At 37.3% G+C, this 19,188-nt stretch overlaps 1 protein-coding gene across 16 annotated transcripts; it reads right to left on the reverse strand.

Annotated features, from left to right (window-relative positions):
• Positions 1-370: 370 nt before the first annotated feature.
• LOC108951851 (sterol 3-beta-glucosyltransferase UGT80A2-like) lies at positions 371-18,420 on the reverse strand. 16 transcript variants are annotated; one of them, XM_065182873.1, is made up of 17 exons: positions 18,160-18,415; positions 17,142-17,323; positions 14,364-14,600; positions 13,234-13,345; positions 12,978-13,148; positions 11,142-11,205; positions 10,948-11,005; positions 8,880-8,982; positions 8,717-8,793; positions 6,855-6,902; positions 6,593-6,742; positions 3,712-6,146; positions 3,506-3,615; positions 2,475-2,551; positions 2,238-2,372; positions 985-1,164; positions 371-769 (listed from the first exon to the last, which is right to left on the reverse strand). In XM_065182873.1, the coding sequence occupies exons 1-12, from the start codon at positions 18,221-18,223 to the stop codon at positions 5,868-5,870; spliced, it is 1,545 nt and encodes a 514-aa protein (XP_065038945.1). In that variant the 5' UTR covers positions 18,224-18,415; the 3' UTR covers positions 371-769; positions 985-1,164; positions 2,238-2,372; positions 2,475-2,551; positions 3,506-3,615; positions 3,712-5,867. The 16 variants fall into 16 exon arrangements, with proteins under 16 accessions (XP_065038945.1, XP_065038953.1, XP_065038948.1 ...); XM_065182881.1 differs by having other exon boundaries at positions 2,238-3,615; positions 3,712-3,789; positions 3,953-3,997; positions 5,986-6,146; positions 18,160-18,413; XM_065182876.1 differs by having other exon boundaries at positions 2,238-3,615; positions 3,712-3,789; positions 3,953-6,146.
• Positions 18,421-19,188: the final 768 nt, after the last annotated feature.

Consider the following 19,188-nt stretch of genomic DNA (forward strand, 5'->3'; position numbering starts at 1 on the left):
TTTTTTGGTATTGTGATATCAGGAGAAAGCAATTAACTTGGAGATCTCGGAGTTCTACTGCTGGAGAGATTTGGTCTCATGTGAATGCTGAATAGGATGCAGACCAGAATGCAGTACGATCTCAAGTTGTGATCTTTGTAAGTACTGTGAGGCAAGTGAGGATAGTCTCTCCAATCTTGTCTTGGAGTCGGAAGTCGTAGCTCTCATGCTGACCTACCCATGCATAATTGTCAAACTAACCCTAATCTTTTCATCAATCCTCCAACATTACAAGAAGAAAGCCAATATGCTGGTTGGTGGCACACAGCTGCAATCATTCTGCTAGGTTCTATTAGTTCCCTTCTTTTCTCTCTGTGCATGAAGAAGATAATACTGAAAAGTTTTGTACTCTCAGGATCTGATCTTTGAATGTCGAAGAAGATAATGCACATGTCGAGTATAGAAAAACAACAAAAAAAATGTTAGGTGGGGGAACACCATGAGGTTTCTGACACAAGAATTTTCACAAGAATCCAAGACTTGTTGGCCATAATTGACTTGGATATGAATCAGTAGGATCCAGCATTTACATCTTCGTCCTGCAGAGAAGGGAGCTCTGAGGTCCTTCTTTCTTGCTTCAAGTCTGAACATGACCCAGCCCTACATCTTCCTACAGCCATTGGGCTTGACCTCCTTGCGGACCTTGGACCATTTGGAACAAGTCTCATCCTCCACTCTTCTGGAGGCTGATGACAGAAAGCTAACCTACATGTCCTCCATCTACGTCTACCTGTCATCAGAACAAACATGACATAAGAGAAAAGTACAGGGAACAGCCTTTGGATTGCTCTGAAAAACCTTCTCAAGATGAATCAAGCTAAATGCTTGGTCCAAATGATGCCAAAATGTATTGACATGCTCTAAATGATGCTACAACTCATCTTGGTAACTTTATCGTTCTCAGCAGAATCATGCAACATCCATAAAAAAGAGAAGAATACATACAGATCTCCAAGTGGCTCATGCAGATTCTTGCCAATGTGGATATTTGTCGACAGGATTGTTCTCAGGGAAGACCCACAACATTTGTCAAACAGTTGTCAGGTACTTTGAGCATGAAAGATACCTGTGTGGGAATTGGCTGTCATGTTGATGCCAAACTACAAAAGGTGATGTCTATTCAACCTGCACATGATGATGAACAAAAGTTGAAGGAGACAGCCAATAATAGAATAGATTGGATAGGTCGTCTGATGATGATGTTGATGATGATGAGCATATTTCTCACTGCATTTTAGATTATCAAATCTGAACTGATGTACAAATGCTGGAGAAAAAAACTAATAGAACCATGTGAACCTGAAGTGCAAATTATATGGACACAGAGTAATGTTTCATGCAAAGATTTGTATAGATAGATAAATTTTTAGATGATATTGCATTTATTTGTTTACATGACTATCTTGGTCAACAATTAACACCCTGATACTTAACTTCGTACAGCAAACCATTAATTTATATTTGGTGTACCTCATATTGCTTTCTCCTCTTGTCTCTTATATATGCAGAGTGGCCATAACTCCTTTGCAAACCATGAGTTCATGGGGACAAGAACAGTAACAGTGCATGTGAATCCGTTTAATTAAATTACCTTGTCATATATCTTTGGGTATTTTAAGTCACTGTGAAAAATAGATCATTGTCTTCTTTAATGGCAAGAGAAACACTAAAAAAAGATTTTTTTTTTTTTTCAATAGATCACTCCTTTTTTCCTTTTATTGTGTGTTCTTCAATAGATCTTGACTTCCGAATGTGTCTTTTTGGACTGATACCACAGAGTTTGACCTGGATTTCCATAGAACATTAGTTGCTCCAGTTGACACTGAAAACTAATGAGTACACTCAGTAGGCCAAAAACAATAAAGAAAGAAAACAAATAATATGTGGTAAATGCATAAGTATATGATCATGGACTGATCCCTCGGCCTGTTTGGACGTTCTCGGATCTCAACGGATTTGACCTATTCAAATATATGGCCCGTTTAAGGTCCACCATAATCCCAATTTTATGATCGACAAAAAGAAAAAGACAAACCAATAACTACAAGATGGTTGCAAGATGCCGTAAAAATAGATTCCTGCCTTCACCACTTCACCACCGCTATATATATGCACACATACACATGCAAAATGGACGAACTGTAACAATGCAATGTGAATGAATTGCAAAACAAGAGTTGGATTAAAGAAAACCTTACCAAAAAATCAGGACACCTGTTCCAAGCGTTCACCATCAACTGAGCACCTTGAACTGGGGGCGAAGTCTCAAACTGCACTAAGCAAATCAAGGACTAATCATAAAGACATGCTCTGGTTCGTAGTGACTTCATGATCTGCACCAAGAAACAAACAAGTCCTCTTGGAGGTTTAGCCTATTTTAAACAGTATAGGAATTTACTGGGACAAGTTGTTTCATAGTGGTTTAGCATGGTTACCTGATGTGAGAGAACAGAAGAAACAGAGTGTCTTGCCCCTTAGAATGGACAGATACGAAGGGAAAACCCACTCTTCACTGTTAATTCCAAGAATATACCATTGCATTTCAAGGAAATGAAGAATCATCCTTTTGCTACTTATAAATTCATATTATATTTGATAAAACATGCAGGGTATCCTGGAAAGTCACCTTAATCTCTTAAGGTATTTCACTGAAGACAATTTTAAGTAAATCCCATGTGGCTGTAGATTCAAGTCAGCTATTGAAATAAGAGAGAGTAAGCTATGATACTATTTCCCACTAATCTTGTGAAATGTTTGTGCAACTGCACAATGGCATGTGGCTTTCAGGACGTTCATAGTCTATGGAGTAAAAGTTTGCTCAATCAGAAGAAAAAGTAATGGAACAAAAGGAAGATCATAGACATGATCTACGACTTTTGGCAGTCTAATTTTCCACAAACAGTTTGGGTCTTTAACAAGAACAAGCTACGAGAAAATAGAACTTATCGAAGTCACAAACTACGAGTCTGATACGAACAAACAGATATTGGAAATACCTAGAAATAGTACAAAATGTATCAGGACTTAAACAGTACAAGAAACAGATATGAAACGAAACAGAAGGAGAATTTTATAACATGTATCAGGACCTAAACAGTACAAAATGCCAAAATTCACAGAAATAGGCTAAGAGAATCAAGCTTGCCTAATTGCTTGATAACATTCCATCGCAACGTAAACATCGTGACTATGTTAAATCAATATTGGAAATAACAAGAAAATGGGGAAAAAGGTTCTTCTTAAAGTTCCATGTACATAACAACACCACCAGTGCATGTCACATTCTATTCTCCCGAGCATGAATATCAATCAAGGAGAAGAAGGAATAGCGTGTTTGTCATCTAGTAGCCATTAAATACATTGCCATAATTTAGAAGATGGATTTTCACGCAATACAAATTAGAACATGCACTAGGATATCACTGTTATTAGAAATAAATGAAAAGGATTCATTCATGTAGCTCACCCCAAATAGTTGGGATTATAACCCTCTGTACTTGTTAATGATGCTTTTGTATGGCCTAATTGCTTATATACCATGAAAGACCCACTGACATCATCTCCATTTCATGCACTCTACAAAAAAATAGACTCCAAGTTATAGCAACATAACAGAAGTATGGCTCAAATATGAATAGATAGATGTAAGCAACATAAAAGCAAAGATCTTACAGATTGGTTCCACAGGTGCAACAATACTAAATCTTTCCTGCAGTCTTGACTATGGACTTCCAATCACCATAAGTGTTTCTACTCAGTAAAGTGAGATACTAATCAGAGAAATTGGGAGCAAGTTCTTTAGCAGCTAACAAGAGGAGGTCCAATGAAAAACGACAAAGAATAGGACAGACATAATTTCTGCTTCGTAAGTCATATTAACTTTAATCAAATGCTTGCTTAATGCAATTCTTACCATATAGCCCAAAGCTAAAGCAATATCACTTCTCAAGCATGAATGCTGAATTTGCACCAGTACAGGAAGATCCATCAATAGGAGCATTAAGTAGCACAAGAATGAAAACAAATAATTTATCATTATAACCTATCTAGCATACAAAGCTGAAAGTTCATGCAACTTTATTTTCCTCATCATATCTGAATCACCAAAATAGATAAGAATATTGAGGTTGACCATAAATGAACACACAAAAGGATAACCACAAAATCATCACCTTGGATTATTTGTTTGCTCTCCATGAGGACAATTAAGATGAAGATAGCATCACCACTAAATCAATGATCCTATTGATTTAGTGGTGATGCTATCTTGATTTTCTTTTTTTTATCATATAGACGAGGTTATTGTATAATTGACGGTTTGATGATGAAATATATCATGTAGGTAAAAAACATAAAGTTTATTATAAATAGTATGAAGAAAATATTAGATATGATATGATCATGGACAATTCGATAAGATCAATAATATAGATAGATCATAGAATGGATGCAATCATAATAAGCAGAAAATGTCATTCGCTTAGCCACGTTAAATCATTCATTTGATAGTTGCGAGCCTTGAAGCTTAGAGATATGTATTTTTGTATGTGCTCGTGCATTGCATGTATAGAAAACTAATATCGTGTGATTAATTAGTTATTACCTCCCAATTGGTCCAAACAATTTGGGTTTGTTGTGATGCCTCACGAGTTTATCACCCTTTGAACAATTCTAATAAAATCCTTTGACTAATTGTTAATGTCAAGGTTTTCCCAAGAGATATCAATAAGGAGGATTAATAAAATCCTTGCTCGATATTAAAAGGGACGACTCTCATTGTCAATTTGGTTGATGACTAAAATGACCTGTCTATATTTTCCCTTCTTTACAAAATTCTTTCCTGATTTATTTATTTAAAGAATAGAGAAATTATATTAAAAAAAATATATTAGTGAATAATTTAGATAGAGATTCATATGAGAAAGAATATGTAACACCCTTGATTAGTCCCACATCGAAAGTGGGTAACACCTCTGATTAGTTCTACATTGAAAGTGAGTAAGATTAAGATTAGCTTATAAGGGTTTGATAAACTATCAATATGGGACTAATCAGGGGTGTTATAATCACCCTCACTCAAAGGCTTGACATCTTCGTATCTAATGGGCTAATTGACCTATCAATTTCGTTTGGTCCAAACCATTGACCAAAATGTTGTAACACTTTCAATGTGGGACTAATCAAGGGTGTTACAGAATATTTTATGATGATACGAGCAAGTGATAAGAAAACCTGTAAAAAGATGTTAGATAATTACCATTAGTGATATGAAAAGAAATATGAGGAAACTTAATTTCATTAAGAGTATGATTTTTGATGTAATTGTTGGAGTTGGTTGTTTAAACAAACAGGAGGCCTGATAAAAAATTTATAATCATCCGTGATGTGCACAATCAACACCGCACTTTAGTACAAAGCAATGCGTGAAAACAAAGGTTGGGGTGTCTCTTAATTGTGACTTGACCTGTGTTGGGTCACTTTTCGACGGACTTCTTTGATCGAGCAATTAATTAAATTAAAAGTGAAGGAATCTTCTCTTTCTCTGTCTTCTTCCGTTGACAATTAAACCAACCCACCACCAACTCTCGTGTATTGCTGTCCCGTTCCGCCCAAGACAAAATGCACCGGTTCTCATTGCTTTAGGCCTTTATGTTTAGCCTGTGACGCGATGGCGTGGCAGCAGCACAACGGTAGTGACTCTCGTGGGATCCACTGTCGCTTGCTCTATGGGAAAGCCGAGGGGTCGAGGAATTCCACGAACCGGAATGGCCAGGACGTGTACATTATGGCGTAAAATTAAAGCCAGCACGTGGGATGGCATGGGATGATTAATAACTGGTAGGGTAAGATATATGTACTCTAGCATATAGATATATGTTCCACCATAAATGCCTTTCTTTAACAACATAAAATGCACAAAATGTAACTTGAGGTGAAAAAAAACACCTTCTAATAGGAGCAACCAAGAAATCCACGAAGCTTGATGGTTCAGGTGTAACTTGAGGTGAGATTTTTGGAGGAAGATGCTTTAGAAATGCTTTAACAGCTCCAGAAACACCATCCTCCGTTTCCATGGCTTTGGCTAGTTGGACAGCATTTTCTTTCACCTGTAAATTTGCAAAATCCACATACATTAGACTACAAAAGGAGACTAAATGATTGATTCACCAAAACTAAGGTTTCCAATAATAAATATTGCTGTTTGAAAGTTCACAGAAACACATAATCCAATCGCTGCAGGTTTTGGATACATTCTGCAACGAGTTTTGTAGGAGCAACATTTCCAATGAAACGAAGTAGAGTCCTAATTGTAAAAGAACATCTGGTTCTCATTGCAATTGTAAAAGAACATCTCTGACAACTCCTGCATTTTTCAGAAGCCTCACCACTGTATTGCAATTGGTAGTTGGTAGTTATCTCTCGCATCTGGTTCTCCTACTAGCCACCATTGTCTTTTACCACAAATCATGGTCATATGTTTTGTCTTATCATGTTCTCACCAAGCACAAATATCAAAATAATCATATGACATTTGGAAAGGCCGATTACTAACCTTCGGTGTCATCATGAACATTATTGCATCAACCAATTTTTCTAGTGAAAATTGATCAACAGGGATAGGTGGGGGTCCCAGTCCCCTGGCATGCACTCGTTCTCCCCAAAAAGGTTGGTCACCAAAGAAAGGTACAATAGTAGTTGGGCACTACAAAACCAACGTTATGTAGACAAGTATGTACATAAGCAAATTTTACGGTCTCTAATATGAGAAAAAAGAAAAAGAAAGCAAGACAGAGAAAGCAAGTTAGAAGTGATACAGCAGCCCTAAGCCCAGCGGCTGTTGTTCCAGCACCACCATGATGCACCTGAAAATATACAAAAGATAAAAATCAGTTCAAATATGAAGTGTTGCTGGCATTCATCAACATGCCGTTAGGACATCTAGCTCTGTTGTTGGCAGTGAGACCAATCATGTCTAGTTGTAAAGCATACAATGAAACAGCAGCAAATGAGCAAATTTGATATATCGGGTCTCACTCATTTGTCTCATTCCAAAAAATATTATTTTTTCAGAAAGGAATAGCAAAGCCAATCACATAAGTAAATCACTAAAGCTTCACATATTTAAGCAGCTTTGGAGATTTTGGATTAAGTAGTCATAAAACAATATTCCCTCGATTAATGTTTTTCAATTATATAAGGTGTTTAGTTGACGGAAAGAAAAAAACATACTGGTGGAAGATTGAGAGAAGCTAAAAGCGATAGTTCAAAAACTTGAATAATACTACAATATCAATATTACTAAAATTGTTCAACTGAATAGTTGATCAATTTATTTTCACCACTATCAATCAACAAACAATGTTGTAGGTCCACATTGGATCTAGTATTTTTAAAAGCTCTTGGTGCATGCCTAAGCGCCTGCCTGAACGAAGTAAGGCGCTCAAGAATATTAAATTTTAAAAATTATATATTATGATCGATAAATATGATCCTAAAAATAAAAATGACACAATCTAGTTTCTACTAATGGAGAATTATGCTAAACAAGTTTCTAACCAGTGCTAAACAGTTCTAAAGAGTGAGTCAATATAGCAAGGTCTGCAATATCGAATTGTATCGCTCGGTACGAGCGGTACGTACCGGTCCGACAGGCTATCGGTACATGACCGCCCGCTACCGGGCGGTACGTTAAAAAAAACCCCGTATCGGACGATACGGGGTATTATCGGGTGGTAATGGTCGAAATTTCGACCGTTACCGCCCAGCACTACTCGGTAACGGTCGATTTTGACCGTTACCGCCCGGTACAACTCGATAACGATCGATTTCGACCGTTACCGCACTATAGCAGTAACGGACTGAAAACCCTATCCTAATTTTTTTTTTCAGGTATTTTCAGAGGGTTTAATGGACTGAAATCAAGTATACCGCTTGGTACACCTGGGTGTACTGCTCGGTACACCGTACCGTACCGTACCAAGCCCAGGTCAAAACACCGGCACGGTACGGTATTGCGAACCTTGCAATATAGTGCTAAAAGAGTTATAATTAGTGTTAAAGAGTTCTAAAGAGTGGATCAATATGATGCTAAACAGTTTTAACCAATGCTAAACAGTTCTAAAGAGGAAATTGAGAAGAGGAGTAACCGACGACTATTGAGGAAGGTGGGGGAAGGAGAGGGAGGCGGACAAAGCTACGGATGAAGGCAGCGGCGACAGATGTAGGGTTTCACTTCGGGTTTGTTTCCAGGGGGGGCGGGTTTTGTGTTATGGTTTCACTTTGGGTTTGTCTCTCGGGAGGGTGGGTTTGACTTGCTCATTCCATGGAACCATGCTCAAACTCCAACCCAACTTCACTTGGGCACTCGCTAGAGGCGCTCGACACTAGGGCTCAGGCGAGCGCCTAAGCAGCACTTCATCGAAACATCTCGCCTGAAGGTTTTGCAAGGCGCTCGAGCCACGCCTCGCCGAAGCACCTTTTGAAAACACTGATTGGATCCTCCTTATTTCAAGAGACTTGAGCCAATGCTCAACTAACATGTACCCTATGATTCCTGCTATAGCAGGTACCTGAACTCTATATTGAAATTTTCTTCATATGTCATAGAAGATCTTGGAGTAACACTGCAACAAAAAGTAGCATCAGCAAATCAAAAGTGTCAAGTTGCATGGCTTACCACTGCCTTACACTGCAGGAATAACCAGTCATGGGGAACATTATCCAGCAGGTACATGTAATCCTTGGGTTCTGCCACTGAAAAATAACATCCTTCTATAAAATATCTCAGAAGGATAAGCAACAAAGAGAAAAAAGAACTGTCATATAAATAATATGCTCACAATTTCCAAGGCCACCCCAGCCCTTATTGATGATGCCTCTTTGACCAGTAATTTTTAGTGCCTCCACAATAATCTTTGTCAATTTTCCAGGTTCTTGAACAGGCTACAAATTTACATAAAAGTTTAAAATAAGAATGAGTACCGATACTAGGAGGGCATAGACATTGATGATATTAAATCCTATAGAGTTATGACCACAACAAAATTCAAATAGTCAAGTTGAACAACTAAATTTGCTAAAACATCTTATATGCATGAGGTCTAGGAGGCACACAGGATCTGAGGTATGTGTAATATGCACTGCAATGTGAAGCTCCTGTTGCTAGAGAAGGATTACTCTATTTAAAATTTGTCAAAGTTAAAATTGTAATGTTCTCTTAATGTTACAGGGATTATAATCAAGCAGCAAATTCGGTTTCAACTCAAGGTAGAGTGGCTGGGGTCGAAGTGTTTTAGAAGGAAAAATATACCTTCTCTCGTTAAAATTTTGTCAAATGACCTTAACATGTCAGTGTGTAGATAAATTGAAGGAGCAAAAGATAAATTGCTCTTTCTGATAGTAATGCTTGCAGAAAATTACATGTTATTTTTTGTGCTGTAAAATTGAAGGAGCAAAAGATAAATTGCTCTTTCTGATAGTAATGCTTGCAGAAAATTACATGTTATTTTTTTCCAAGAAAAAAAAAGTTCTATTATGATTTCAAACATCTTCTCATTGATATAATTCTAAATAGTTTATTTCCTTTGTTTTATTCCTTGATCTTTGTAGATTTCACCTGACTTTAATTTTACTTAATTATGATTTTTGTCTTCTTTTGCAGCTCTCGTATCAGATTGTTGATTCTGTGATTTGGCTTGGAATATGCGACATGATAAATGATTTTAGGAAACAAAAATTAAAGCTGCAACCTGTGACTTATTTAAGTGGTGTACAGACTTCTGCCTCTGACATACCTTATGGGTATATCTGGAGTCCCCATCTTATTCCAAAACCAAAAGGTTATTTTTTGAACTTAGTGATCATTGTTTAAACATATACTTTGAGTATAGATGTTAACTCTGTGACTGGCTCATGAACTGGGCAATTTCAATATTGCATACCTTGCTATATTGCATACAATTCAATATTGCATACCTTGCTATATTGACTCACTCTTTAGAACTGTTTAGCACTGGTTAGAAACTTGTTTAGCATAATTCTCCATTAGTAGAAACTAGATTGTGTCATTTTTATTTTTAAGATCATATTTATCGATCATAATATATAATTTTTAAAATTTAATATTCTTGAGCGCCTTACTTCGTTCGGGCAGGCGCTTAGACCAGGAGAAATTGCCCAGTTCATGAGCCAGTCACAGAGTTAACATCTATACTCAAAGTATATGTTTAAACAATGATCACTAAGTTCAAAAAATAACCTTTTGGTTTTGGAACAAGATGGGGACTCCAGATATACCCATAAGGTATGTCAGAGGCAGAAGTCTGTACACCACTTAAATAAGTCACAGGTTGCAGCTTTAATTTTTGTTTCCTAAAATCATTTATCATGTCGCATATTCCAAGCCAAATCACAGAATCAACAATCTGATACGAGAGCTGCAAAAGAAGACAAAAATCATAATTAAGTAAAATTAAAGTCAGGTGAAATCTACAAAGATCAAGGAATAAAACAAAGGAAATAAACTATTTAGAATTATATCAATGAGAAGAGAGTACCAATAGTAAAATATATGAAGAAGAAGGTCATTAACTACATACAACTCAAGATTATACTACCAGATAAAAGCACGAAAATTGATTCAATGGCTTCAGAATATAAGCTATAGGTAGAAAAAAAAAACCATAGGCCACTATTATGACATCATGCAGTATACTGCCGAGATAGGTAATGATAGAAACTAAGCTGGCATCAAAGCACAAAGAAAGAACTTTCACATTAGCTTATAGAATTTTACACAATAACAACAAGATCTTAACTAGGTTAAACAGAAAATGTTAACCACTCTTTAATTTAATACAGAAAATATAACAAATGAAACAATAGGAGAGCAAAATATATTTCTCTTACTCTATATCCAACAGATTGCTTGACACGGGAAAGAGGATGTGGAAATTCACTAGTTGGTCTGAAAATGTGAAAGAAAATGTCACATCAGGCACACTTAAGTTACCTACTTTTACTAAAACCAACTTCAAACATAGCCATAATGTAAACCACCATATGCTATACAGAAAGAATGAAAAAGGGAAATAAGATCTCACGTCCATGGCATTGTAAAAAAAATGTGAATTGGTACTTTTAGCGCCTCAGCCACATGTGTATGCCCTGAACATGCAGTCATCCAGGTCGAAATAAGTCCTTATGGAAATGACGAAACATGAGCATAAACTCAATGCAGTCTGTTTATAGTATCTATTAAACCACTATAACCATATACAAGTAGAGACGAGCAATAAACATCTTGTGCTATCAAGGCAGATTGAGAAAGCAAGTAATTTAACTAACCACACAAATGTAGCACATGAAATACAAGGAGGTGACTAGTGAAGTTATATGGTGCTCAGCAGTAGGAGGAACTGTGTTTAACTTCAGGCTTTGCTGGATCTGAATAAAATGATCAAGGTTCATTCTTAAATACTCAGCTTGTTTCTAAGACCAAAATAGGTAAAAAAAGCAAAGTGATCATATCCTGTTAAAAACTCCACTGATGTCCAGCAGTAGATCACATCACAACTTTTACCTTGATGTCAAAGAGACGTAAAGCTTATGTGATTTTAAATTTGAATTAGTCCTGGCAACAGAATACCCTTAATGCTTAACACGTGTACCTTTTTCCAACCATGTTGCGATGATATCATTAGATTTTATTACATTGCATAGGCCTGTTCCTGTGCCTAGGCATATGCCTTGGCAGCAAACCCCATAATGCCACCCTCAAAAGACCAGCATGAATCAGTTGGTATATACATTGTTTGCAACAGAGAGCCTAAGCAGCAGCTCTTACCCAATGATCCTGTTCAAGATATACCAAATAAGCCAATGATATCTCAGGCAACAAACCAGAAAAGTTGAGAATTTGGTATCCTGGGGGCCATTATTAAGTGTATTAAGTGCAATGAGTACTTTGTCTTAGTCTGCCTTTTTCAGTTTATCGGAGAGGTGAAAGCCTGTTTGTCTGTGCGAGTATGATATTGGTGTGGAATTTCATTATTTTAAATAAATCCTTCCCTCAGTTATCCTAGACTTATTTCCACTTCATATGGCCCATGTACTCCATTCGTTTGTTAAATTATTTTTCCTTCATTTTGGTCTGAGATATGCCAAAACATATCACTCTCTTAGGATGTTGAATTGTTGCCAATAATTATTGATTCACTAGAATGGCCGCCTGCATATAATTCATGGATCTACCCTGCCCATAAGACAACATACTATTTGTCGCTTGATGTAGCACCATAAATAATGACTGTAATATCATATATTGCAATATCACCGGTTTGGTATAGTTCAACTGGTTTTTATCGGTCCAACCACCAACCAGTATGTGGACCAGCCCAAATAGGGTGGCCCGATCTGGTTCAGTATAATTATATTATTATTATTATTTTCTCTTTTAACTTTAACCCTACACTAGGGCTTGGCTTGTGCATTGTGACTCTCATGTCTTCACCCATCGCTACTCCCATGTCTGCTTGTCGCCCTCTGCTCGCCACCACCCATGCGCCCGTCGCCAACTCCTAGTACACCTCTTCATCCTTGGCTTCCTCTTCCTCTTCTTCTTTCTTCCTTTGTTTCTCTCCCTCCCCCATCAATACCAAAGCATGTTTTAGCACACCGTATGTTGGTATGCTGGAATGGACCAGACTCGAATCGGTCTAACCGTGGCCCATAATTGCAAACCTTGTGTAATATAATGATATAATGCACAAACAAAAAAAAACATAAGATTATGTAGTGTTATTATAGATTACTTTCTTACTGTTCTTGGAGGCAAAACAATAGATGCTGACATATCTTAATCTGCTAAAATCAAGACCAAGAGAGGAAAAGATAAAAAATCTACTTTCAGCTAATAGTATAGAAGTTTAGATTCTAACCATATGCGGGTGGATTTGCAATTATAGCATCGACTTTGAACGGAACATCGGTGCCAATATCAGGATCCTTACAGGCTGAAAGCAAGGAAAATATAATTTCTTTAATCTGTTTCTGTTGGATAGGTATCTCCGATGGTGCAGAAGGTAAGAAACCTTTATTCTTAACCATATCTGAAAAAGTAGCAATCCATGAACTGAACTATCCGGAAATACATTTGTCAAACACATTTAATAACTAACTAAATTATTCACATACATTCAGCAAGAATTTTTGGATCTCCACCTAGAGGATAAAACTCCAAGCCAGCAGTTAAAACAAATTCCCTGAAATTTGCATGAGTTGCCAGCCTAACACGATGACCATAGGCCTGAAAGAAACTTATTTCATAATCATGGGGCAGTCATGTGGAACACAATGTCCAAAGAGGCTAAATGCTGAAAAAATGAAGTACATATAAATCAATAATACTGCCTTCTGAAAGTAATGAAAATCAAATGTCTGCGCATAAGGAAATGATGTCCAATATCAAAAGACAATGCTGAATAGACAAACATGAAGGACAATGCTGACAAGTATTCTTAGCCTTTGTTCTAATAGGACAAAAATATTTTTTATTTCTCCCATGTCTCAAATGCCCAAATGGGATACTCAAAATACTGGATCAAGATGTATAAAACTAGGAACTTTTGATGAGACCAACGATGCATAAGAAGAAAAATGAAAACCATGCAAAACAATTAACAAAGTTCCAGAGTGTTAAATAAAAATGACTATAAATCTCAGGGGGCACCATTTCGGGTACTGGATCCGTCTCGGAGATTTGTTAGATCTGTATGCAAGGTTTGCCGTACCGGACTGTACCGCCCGGTACGGGCGGTACGTACCGGTCCGACAGGCCAGCGGTACGCGGACCGCCCCGTACCGTACCGAGCACTGTAGCAGTGTACAGTAACATTGTAGCAGTGTACGGTGCTCGGTACACCTGGGTGTACCGAGCGGTATACCGTACCGTACCGATACCGAGCCCGGGTCGAAATGCCGGTACGGTACGGTACGGCGAACCTTGTCTGTATGTACCAGGCCTATACCAGTGTACCGACACATGATACGTTCAGGCGTGTCAACAAGGACTCAAGCAATCCGTGTCTCGGATGTCAGTTAGACCAATCCATACCATCCGTACCATACCGACTTGGGTGATACAACAAACGTTGATAAATCTTACTAGGCACTTCCGAAATTTAAATTGGAAATTTTCTTAATAAAAAGTATGAAGTAAATCTACTTACTAAACACTGCCTGAACTAAGTTACAAATCCAGAATTAGACCGATGGTAATTGTTAGGATTTAGTAATACAGAAGAATACATCACAAATTAACTAACCTGCAAAAGTTTTCCAATAGCAACAAATGGTTGCACATCACCTCGTGTCCCAACAATAAGAATGACTATTTGCATCGGAGGTCGATACTGTAGATCAGGCAAATCTACTGGCTCTTCATCAACTGCTTCACCATATATATTCTCAGATCTCAAATTTATTGATTTGGTTTCAAAATTGCTTGGAACATCTACCACAACAGTCCCATCATCCTTCACTGTAGCTATTTGATTTAACGTCTTCATCCGCATCATATAAAATTAAAAGAAAAACCATAAAAATAGATAACAAAAAAGCCCAATATAACTGAAAAGATTCCCTTACAAAGACAACATGATGCAAGCTTTCCTTGATGACAAAAACATAACACTGCAATGTCATACAGTATAAGGACAAAACTAGTAAAGGAACTGAACTTATTCAGCTTAAGCCAAGAAGCTGGGACCACCCAGCTTTTAGTTAGAAGGAATAATTCAGAGCAAAAATAAAATTCTCATTGCCCACTACCCATTTGAGCAAAATGTACCATTTGGCATGCAAAAATGAAGTTCTCAGAATTCAACGAGCAACAAGAATAAATTGATTTATATTTTTCTTCTATCTCTTCTTTTTTCTTTTCTTTCCCTCTCTCATTTCAGATGGATGAGTACCAAGCCAGTCCAGTTCAGTGTCTAAAATCAATTAGTTATAAGCTTTGGTTATGGGCTTTTAGGCTTCTTCAGTTTAGAACCTGGGTTTATCTTGCCACAATACTCCATTAAAACTCAAGTGTTCCTACTGTAGCATATTCATCAAAGAAGTGGAGAAGTGGATATGAAAGGGGAGGAATAAATGAAACTTGCCACATCAGAGTTTCGTCGAATTGGTATCTCGCTAGTGCTTCACTTCTCTCCTACGTGGCTCAGTGGTCTCATTCCAGTTTGACCACCAAAGAAGAGGAGAAACAATACATGATAGAAGAAACAAATTAAGCGTTAACTATTTATTCTACCCTTTGGTTTTAATGCCTAGTAAATTAGATTTTTCCCTTTTTATTCTACCCCGAGGAAATTAATCCTTGATTTGGGGTGCATCTAAAGTCCAGTTCATGATCTATCTTCATGGATGAACTTACTGTCTGTTCTCTTATCATTAAATATGCTGAACCACACAATGAATAATAGGTTAGTTCTCCATCATGTCTATAAATTTTAAAACCAATCCATTTCCAATCTATTTTTCTCAGTTGGTCATCAATCTTTATTTGTGTATTAACATCTAGCTATGATGCCATTGATTTCCCATTGTTGGCTGCTATAACCTACATAGCTGCAAAAAATGCCATACTTTCATGCTACAATGACTTTTGTTTTCCCATTGTTGGTTTGATCCTTTCTGTCATTGTGCATATTTGGCTTCATTTAGAGACATGCCCTAAGCCTATGTTGGCCACCATCCACCAATCCTTCAAAAGTACTTGGCTTCCATCTAGATTGTTCTATACCAAAAGGGTCCATCATCTCGGGAAATTTGTAAGTTACAACTTATAACAACATCATACGTTATGGAAATTTTTGTTCCAATTTTGAATATGCAAGTTTTCATAAATCAAGTGGCAATTATAAGTCAATTTGTACTGGAAACTTTCACTTTTTCCTTAAAGAAGCTCATGTCCAGATTGTCAATGGTTATATTGTGGCCTAAAGCAGTGATCAGCATTCCATCATGCTTGGAACATATTTCTCGGCCCTTCTCAAGCTCCCATTAGCACACTCTGAAGTCTTCTTATTGCAAACTTATTATCAGCATCACAGAACAGAGTGTTTCGCAAGCAAAAGCTGCATAACAAGGACAGAGAGCTTACTAACATAAGCCCCTGCAATATGTTCAATGTGACTAGACATAACACACCAGAAAGGAGGTGTTCAAATAATTAAGTCAAGGTGTCGTAAATTTTGAGTAAGACCAAAGAAATTATTAAAAATTTAAGGAAATGACATCTTACTATTCAAAGAGAAATTACTCTTGACAGAGCTAAATGGCAGGAAAAGACCCACATAACCAAAATTCAAATAGAAAATTTTGAATTAAAGGCTTCTTGTGGTGGATAATCATGCATAGGAGCTTTCGACTGTTAACTATGTTACATGTGGCTTCTAAGTTTTGAAGTCACTATCCAAAATTAATAACCATGATGAACAGTCTCTTAAGAGAACAAATACATGGAATATCTGGGAAGATGATATGGCTCACTGACCAGCTAAAAATGGACAGCAGTCATCCAATCCTTCCTCCTGTCTTCTTTTCTGCTGTCCTTTAAAATCTTTACTCTACTTCAAATCATAAATCAAAGTAAATATTCTGTGGCTTATAATTACAGGACAGAATTCAGCAATATAAATTAAAATTCATCAGTCTTGTTGACACATTTAAGAACTAAAATTATAATAACCAACCATCGATCTAATTTGTCTACAGGCAGCAGATCTAAAATCCACATTTAAGCATAACACCAACATAGTCTCTCACCAATTGCTAAAGCGCTGCATCTTCTTCTATTCTAACTGAGAAGATGGACCTAGGGTACCCCTCAAAATTTCTGCTTCATTTATTTTTTTAAAGCAGCAAACATGCCAAACAAGGTCGTGGTTAACTAGAGTAATAAAACTTAAAACTGTTCATGTAAAGAGAGATGCACAATAAGAATAATCTCTCAGCAATCAAAAGCTATACTAAAAAAATATCCTATAATATAAATATTAATACATCCCAGGAAATAAGGAAGGCCAAGAGGGTCAAACCTTTTGTTTGTCAGGAATCTTGTCGTCAAATAATTGGGCTGTTGGGTCATCATGTGGACTATTTTGCCCATGTTTCTCAGTTTTGGACCTTTCTAGATTTGGTCCTTCTGAGGAAGTCTCTGATTTTTCAGCATATTTTGTCCCTTTAGGCATTGTGCTTGCCCTAGGAAGATTTCTCTCGACTGAAACAACAGAAAGAGAATTTAGATGCTACATCACAGTATTAAAAATATATTTTCCACTTCTCAAGCTGTACAAAAGGAGCTACTATGCATTAGCAAATGTGGTGGTCTACATACTGCAGTATCATTCAACGGTAGCTCAGCATTTTTTAACAAATCAAAAGAGGAATAATCAAGATGTTGCAATTTGGCACCAAGAAGTAAGAAATTTACAAAGTGGCATTTCCATTTCTTCATCAGAAAATGAGTCCCCCTTGAACACAGAACCACTTTTTCTTGATATCGAACATAGTGCATGAAAGGAAACTTGCTATAGGACATTTATTTTCAACTTGGCATGGCAGTATTCAAAAAAACTTTCGACATACTTCACTTTAATTATAATTATGAAAATCAATCCTACCTCTTCTAGTCCTGTGTTTCCCAAATCTTGTTATTCGCTACAATAGGGTCGTTCTCGGACAATTCCCAGTTAGTTACGAGCCCTCTAATCGATACGGGAGACACCACCGCCGTAAATTACCTATCTATCCGGAACCGCTAGATTTCATTCCTCTTCCTAAATCACTCGTGACGCCTCAAAACCCATCAGAGTAACTGATACCAAACTCCGAAATCAGACCCTCGAACTAATTAGAACCTCCCGTTGTCACATCGGTTACATCAGAAACACCCGAGTATCAAAGAACGCAGCGACATAAACACGCCGGTGGAACTCCATGAAGAAATCAATCATTCAAACACCCCATCGGCATAGACAACAGTACGAAATCACGGGGCACCACAACCCGCGAATACGAACCCAACCAAGAAGAAGAAAGGGTCGCGAAAATTACCCGCGGGAGAGGAGGCGGATCCATCTTTGTCGCTCTCCCCCATGCTGTTGCTGTTCTCCGCCATTATTAAACGGCTCAAAATTGAGAAGCACCGGTGAGAGGAACGAAGAGGGAGTGGGGCATCGGGAATACGGTGCTCGCCAAGAAATAGTGAGAGCGAGTGGGAATCGGCGCTATGTAATGATGCCTTTAGCCTCCGAGTATAGCAATCACCAACCGCCACTTACGAATATGAAATATGGATTATCTAAATGGGAAAGCATCTCTTCAAGATTGGTGCACCCATTTCAAAAACGGACTTGGGTTTCTTAAACCGACGTGTCTATTTGCTGGGCCAGTCTATATCCTTCGATCGTTTCTTTTGATCTCAATCATCCGTCTGATGAAACAATGGACGGTTCTGATGGGCCTCTGAGAATTCGTGCTGTCTGAGGCACTCTTACTTGGAATTTGAGTTCGTCATTTAAAAAATAAAAAATAAAAAAACAATTCTATTAAAAGAAAACACATATTCAGATACTACAAAATTAAAGGACGGTATTCCTGAATCGAAAATTCCCTCAAACACAAGATCCTTCTATGAGTTCCAGACAAATGCAACATCAACAAAAAGGAAGACAAATGAATTATCAATAAAAAGGAAGACAAATGCAGTATTGTGCTTTATAGCAGAAGGTCAAATAATAATAATATTATTAAAACTATTCGATTCGGAAATTTTACCTTTCCCCGGAAGTGAGGATTTTATCATAATTAAATGATTTGACAAGAACATCAGTCATCATTTGGTTAGGTTGGGGACATTGACTCCAATCAATGATTGTTCTAAATCAAGGTTCGTCTTATCGTATCGTACCGACGTTTCGACTCAGGCTCGATACGATACAGTACCGGTGTACCAAACGGTACATCAGGGTATACCAAGCGGTACACCATAATGTACCGAGTAATTTTATATTTTTTCATACTGTAACACTGTTACAGTATATCATTGTTGCACTGTAGTTGCGCTACAGTATAATACTGTAG

This window comes from Musa acuminata, chromosome BXJ1-5 (assembly GCF_036884655.1).
Source record: "Musa acuminata AAA Group cultivar baxijiao chromosome BXJ1-5, Cavendish_Baxijiao_AAA, whole genome shotgun sequence".
In the NCBI taxonomy this organism is placed as follows: domain Eukaryota; kingdom Viridiplantae; phylum Streptophyta; class Magnoliopsida; order Zingiberales; family Musaceae; genus Musa; species Musa acuminata.

Excerpts from the sequence above, each read along its gene's own strand:
- LOC108951851 (XM_065182876.1), bottom strand. The coding sequence starts at position 18,223 with ATGGCGGAGAACAGCAACAGCATGGGGGAGAGCGACAAAGATGGATCC. Across the intron at positions 8,794-8,879 it reads CTGGGGTGGCCTTGGAAATT|TGGCAGAACCCAAGGATTAC; the intron begins GTGAGCATATTA and ends GTTATTTTTCAG. Across the intron at positions 6,743-6,854 it reads CCGCTGGGCTTAGGGCTGCT|TGCCCAACTACTATTGTACC; the intron begins GTATCACTTCTA and ends TTGGTTTTGTAG.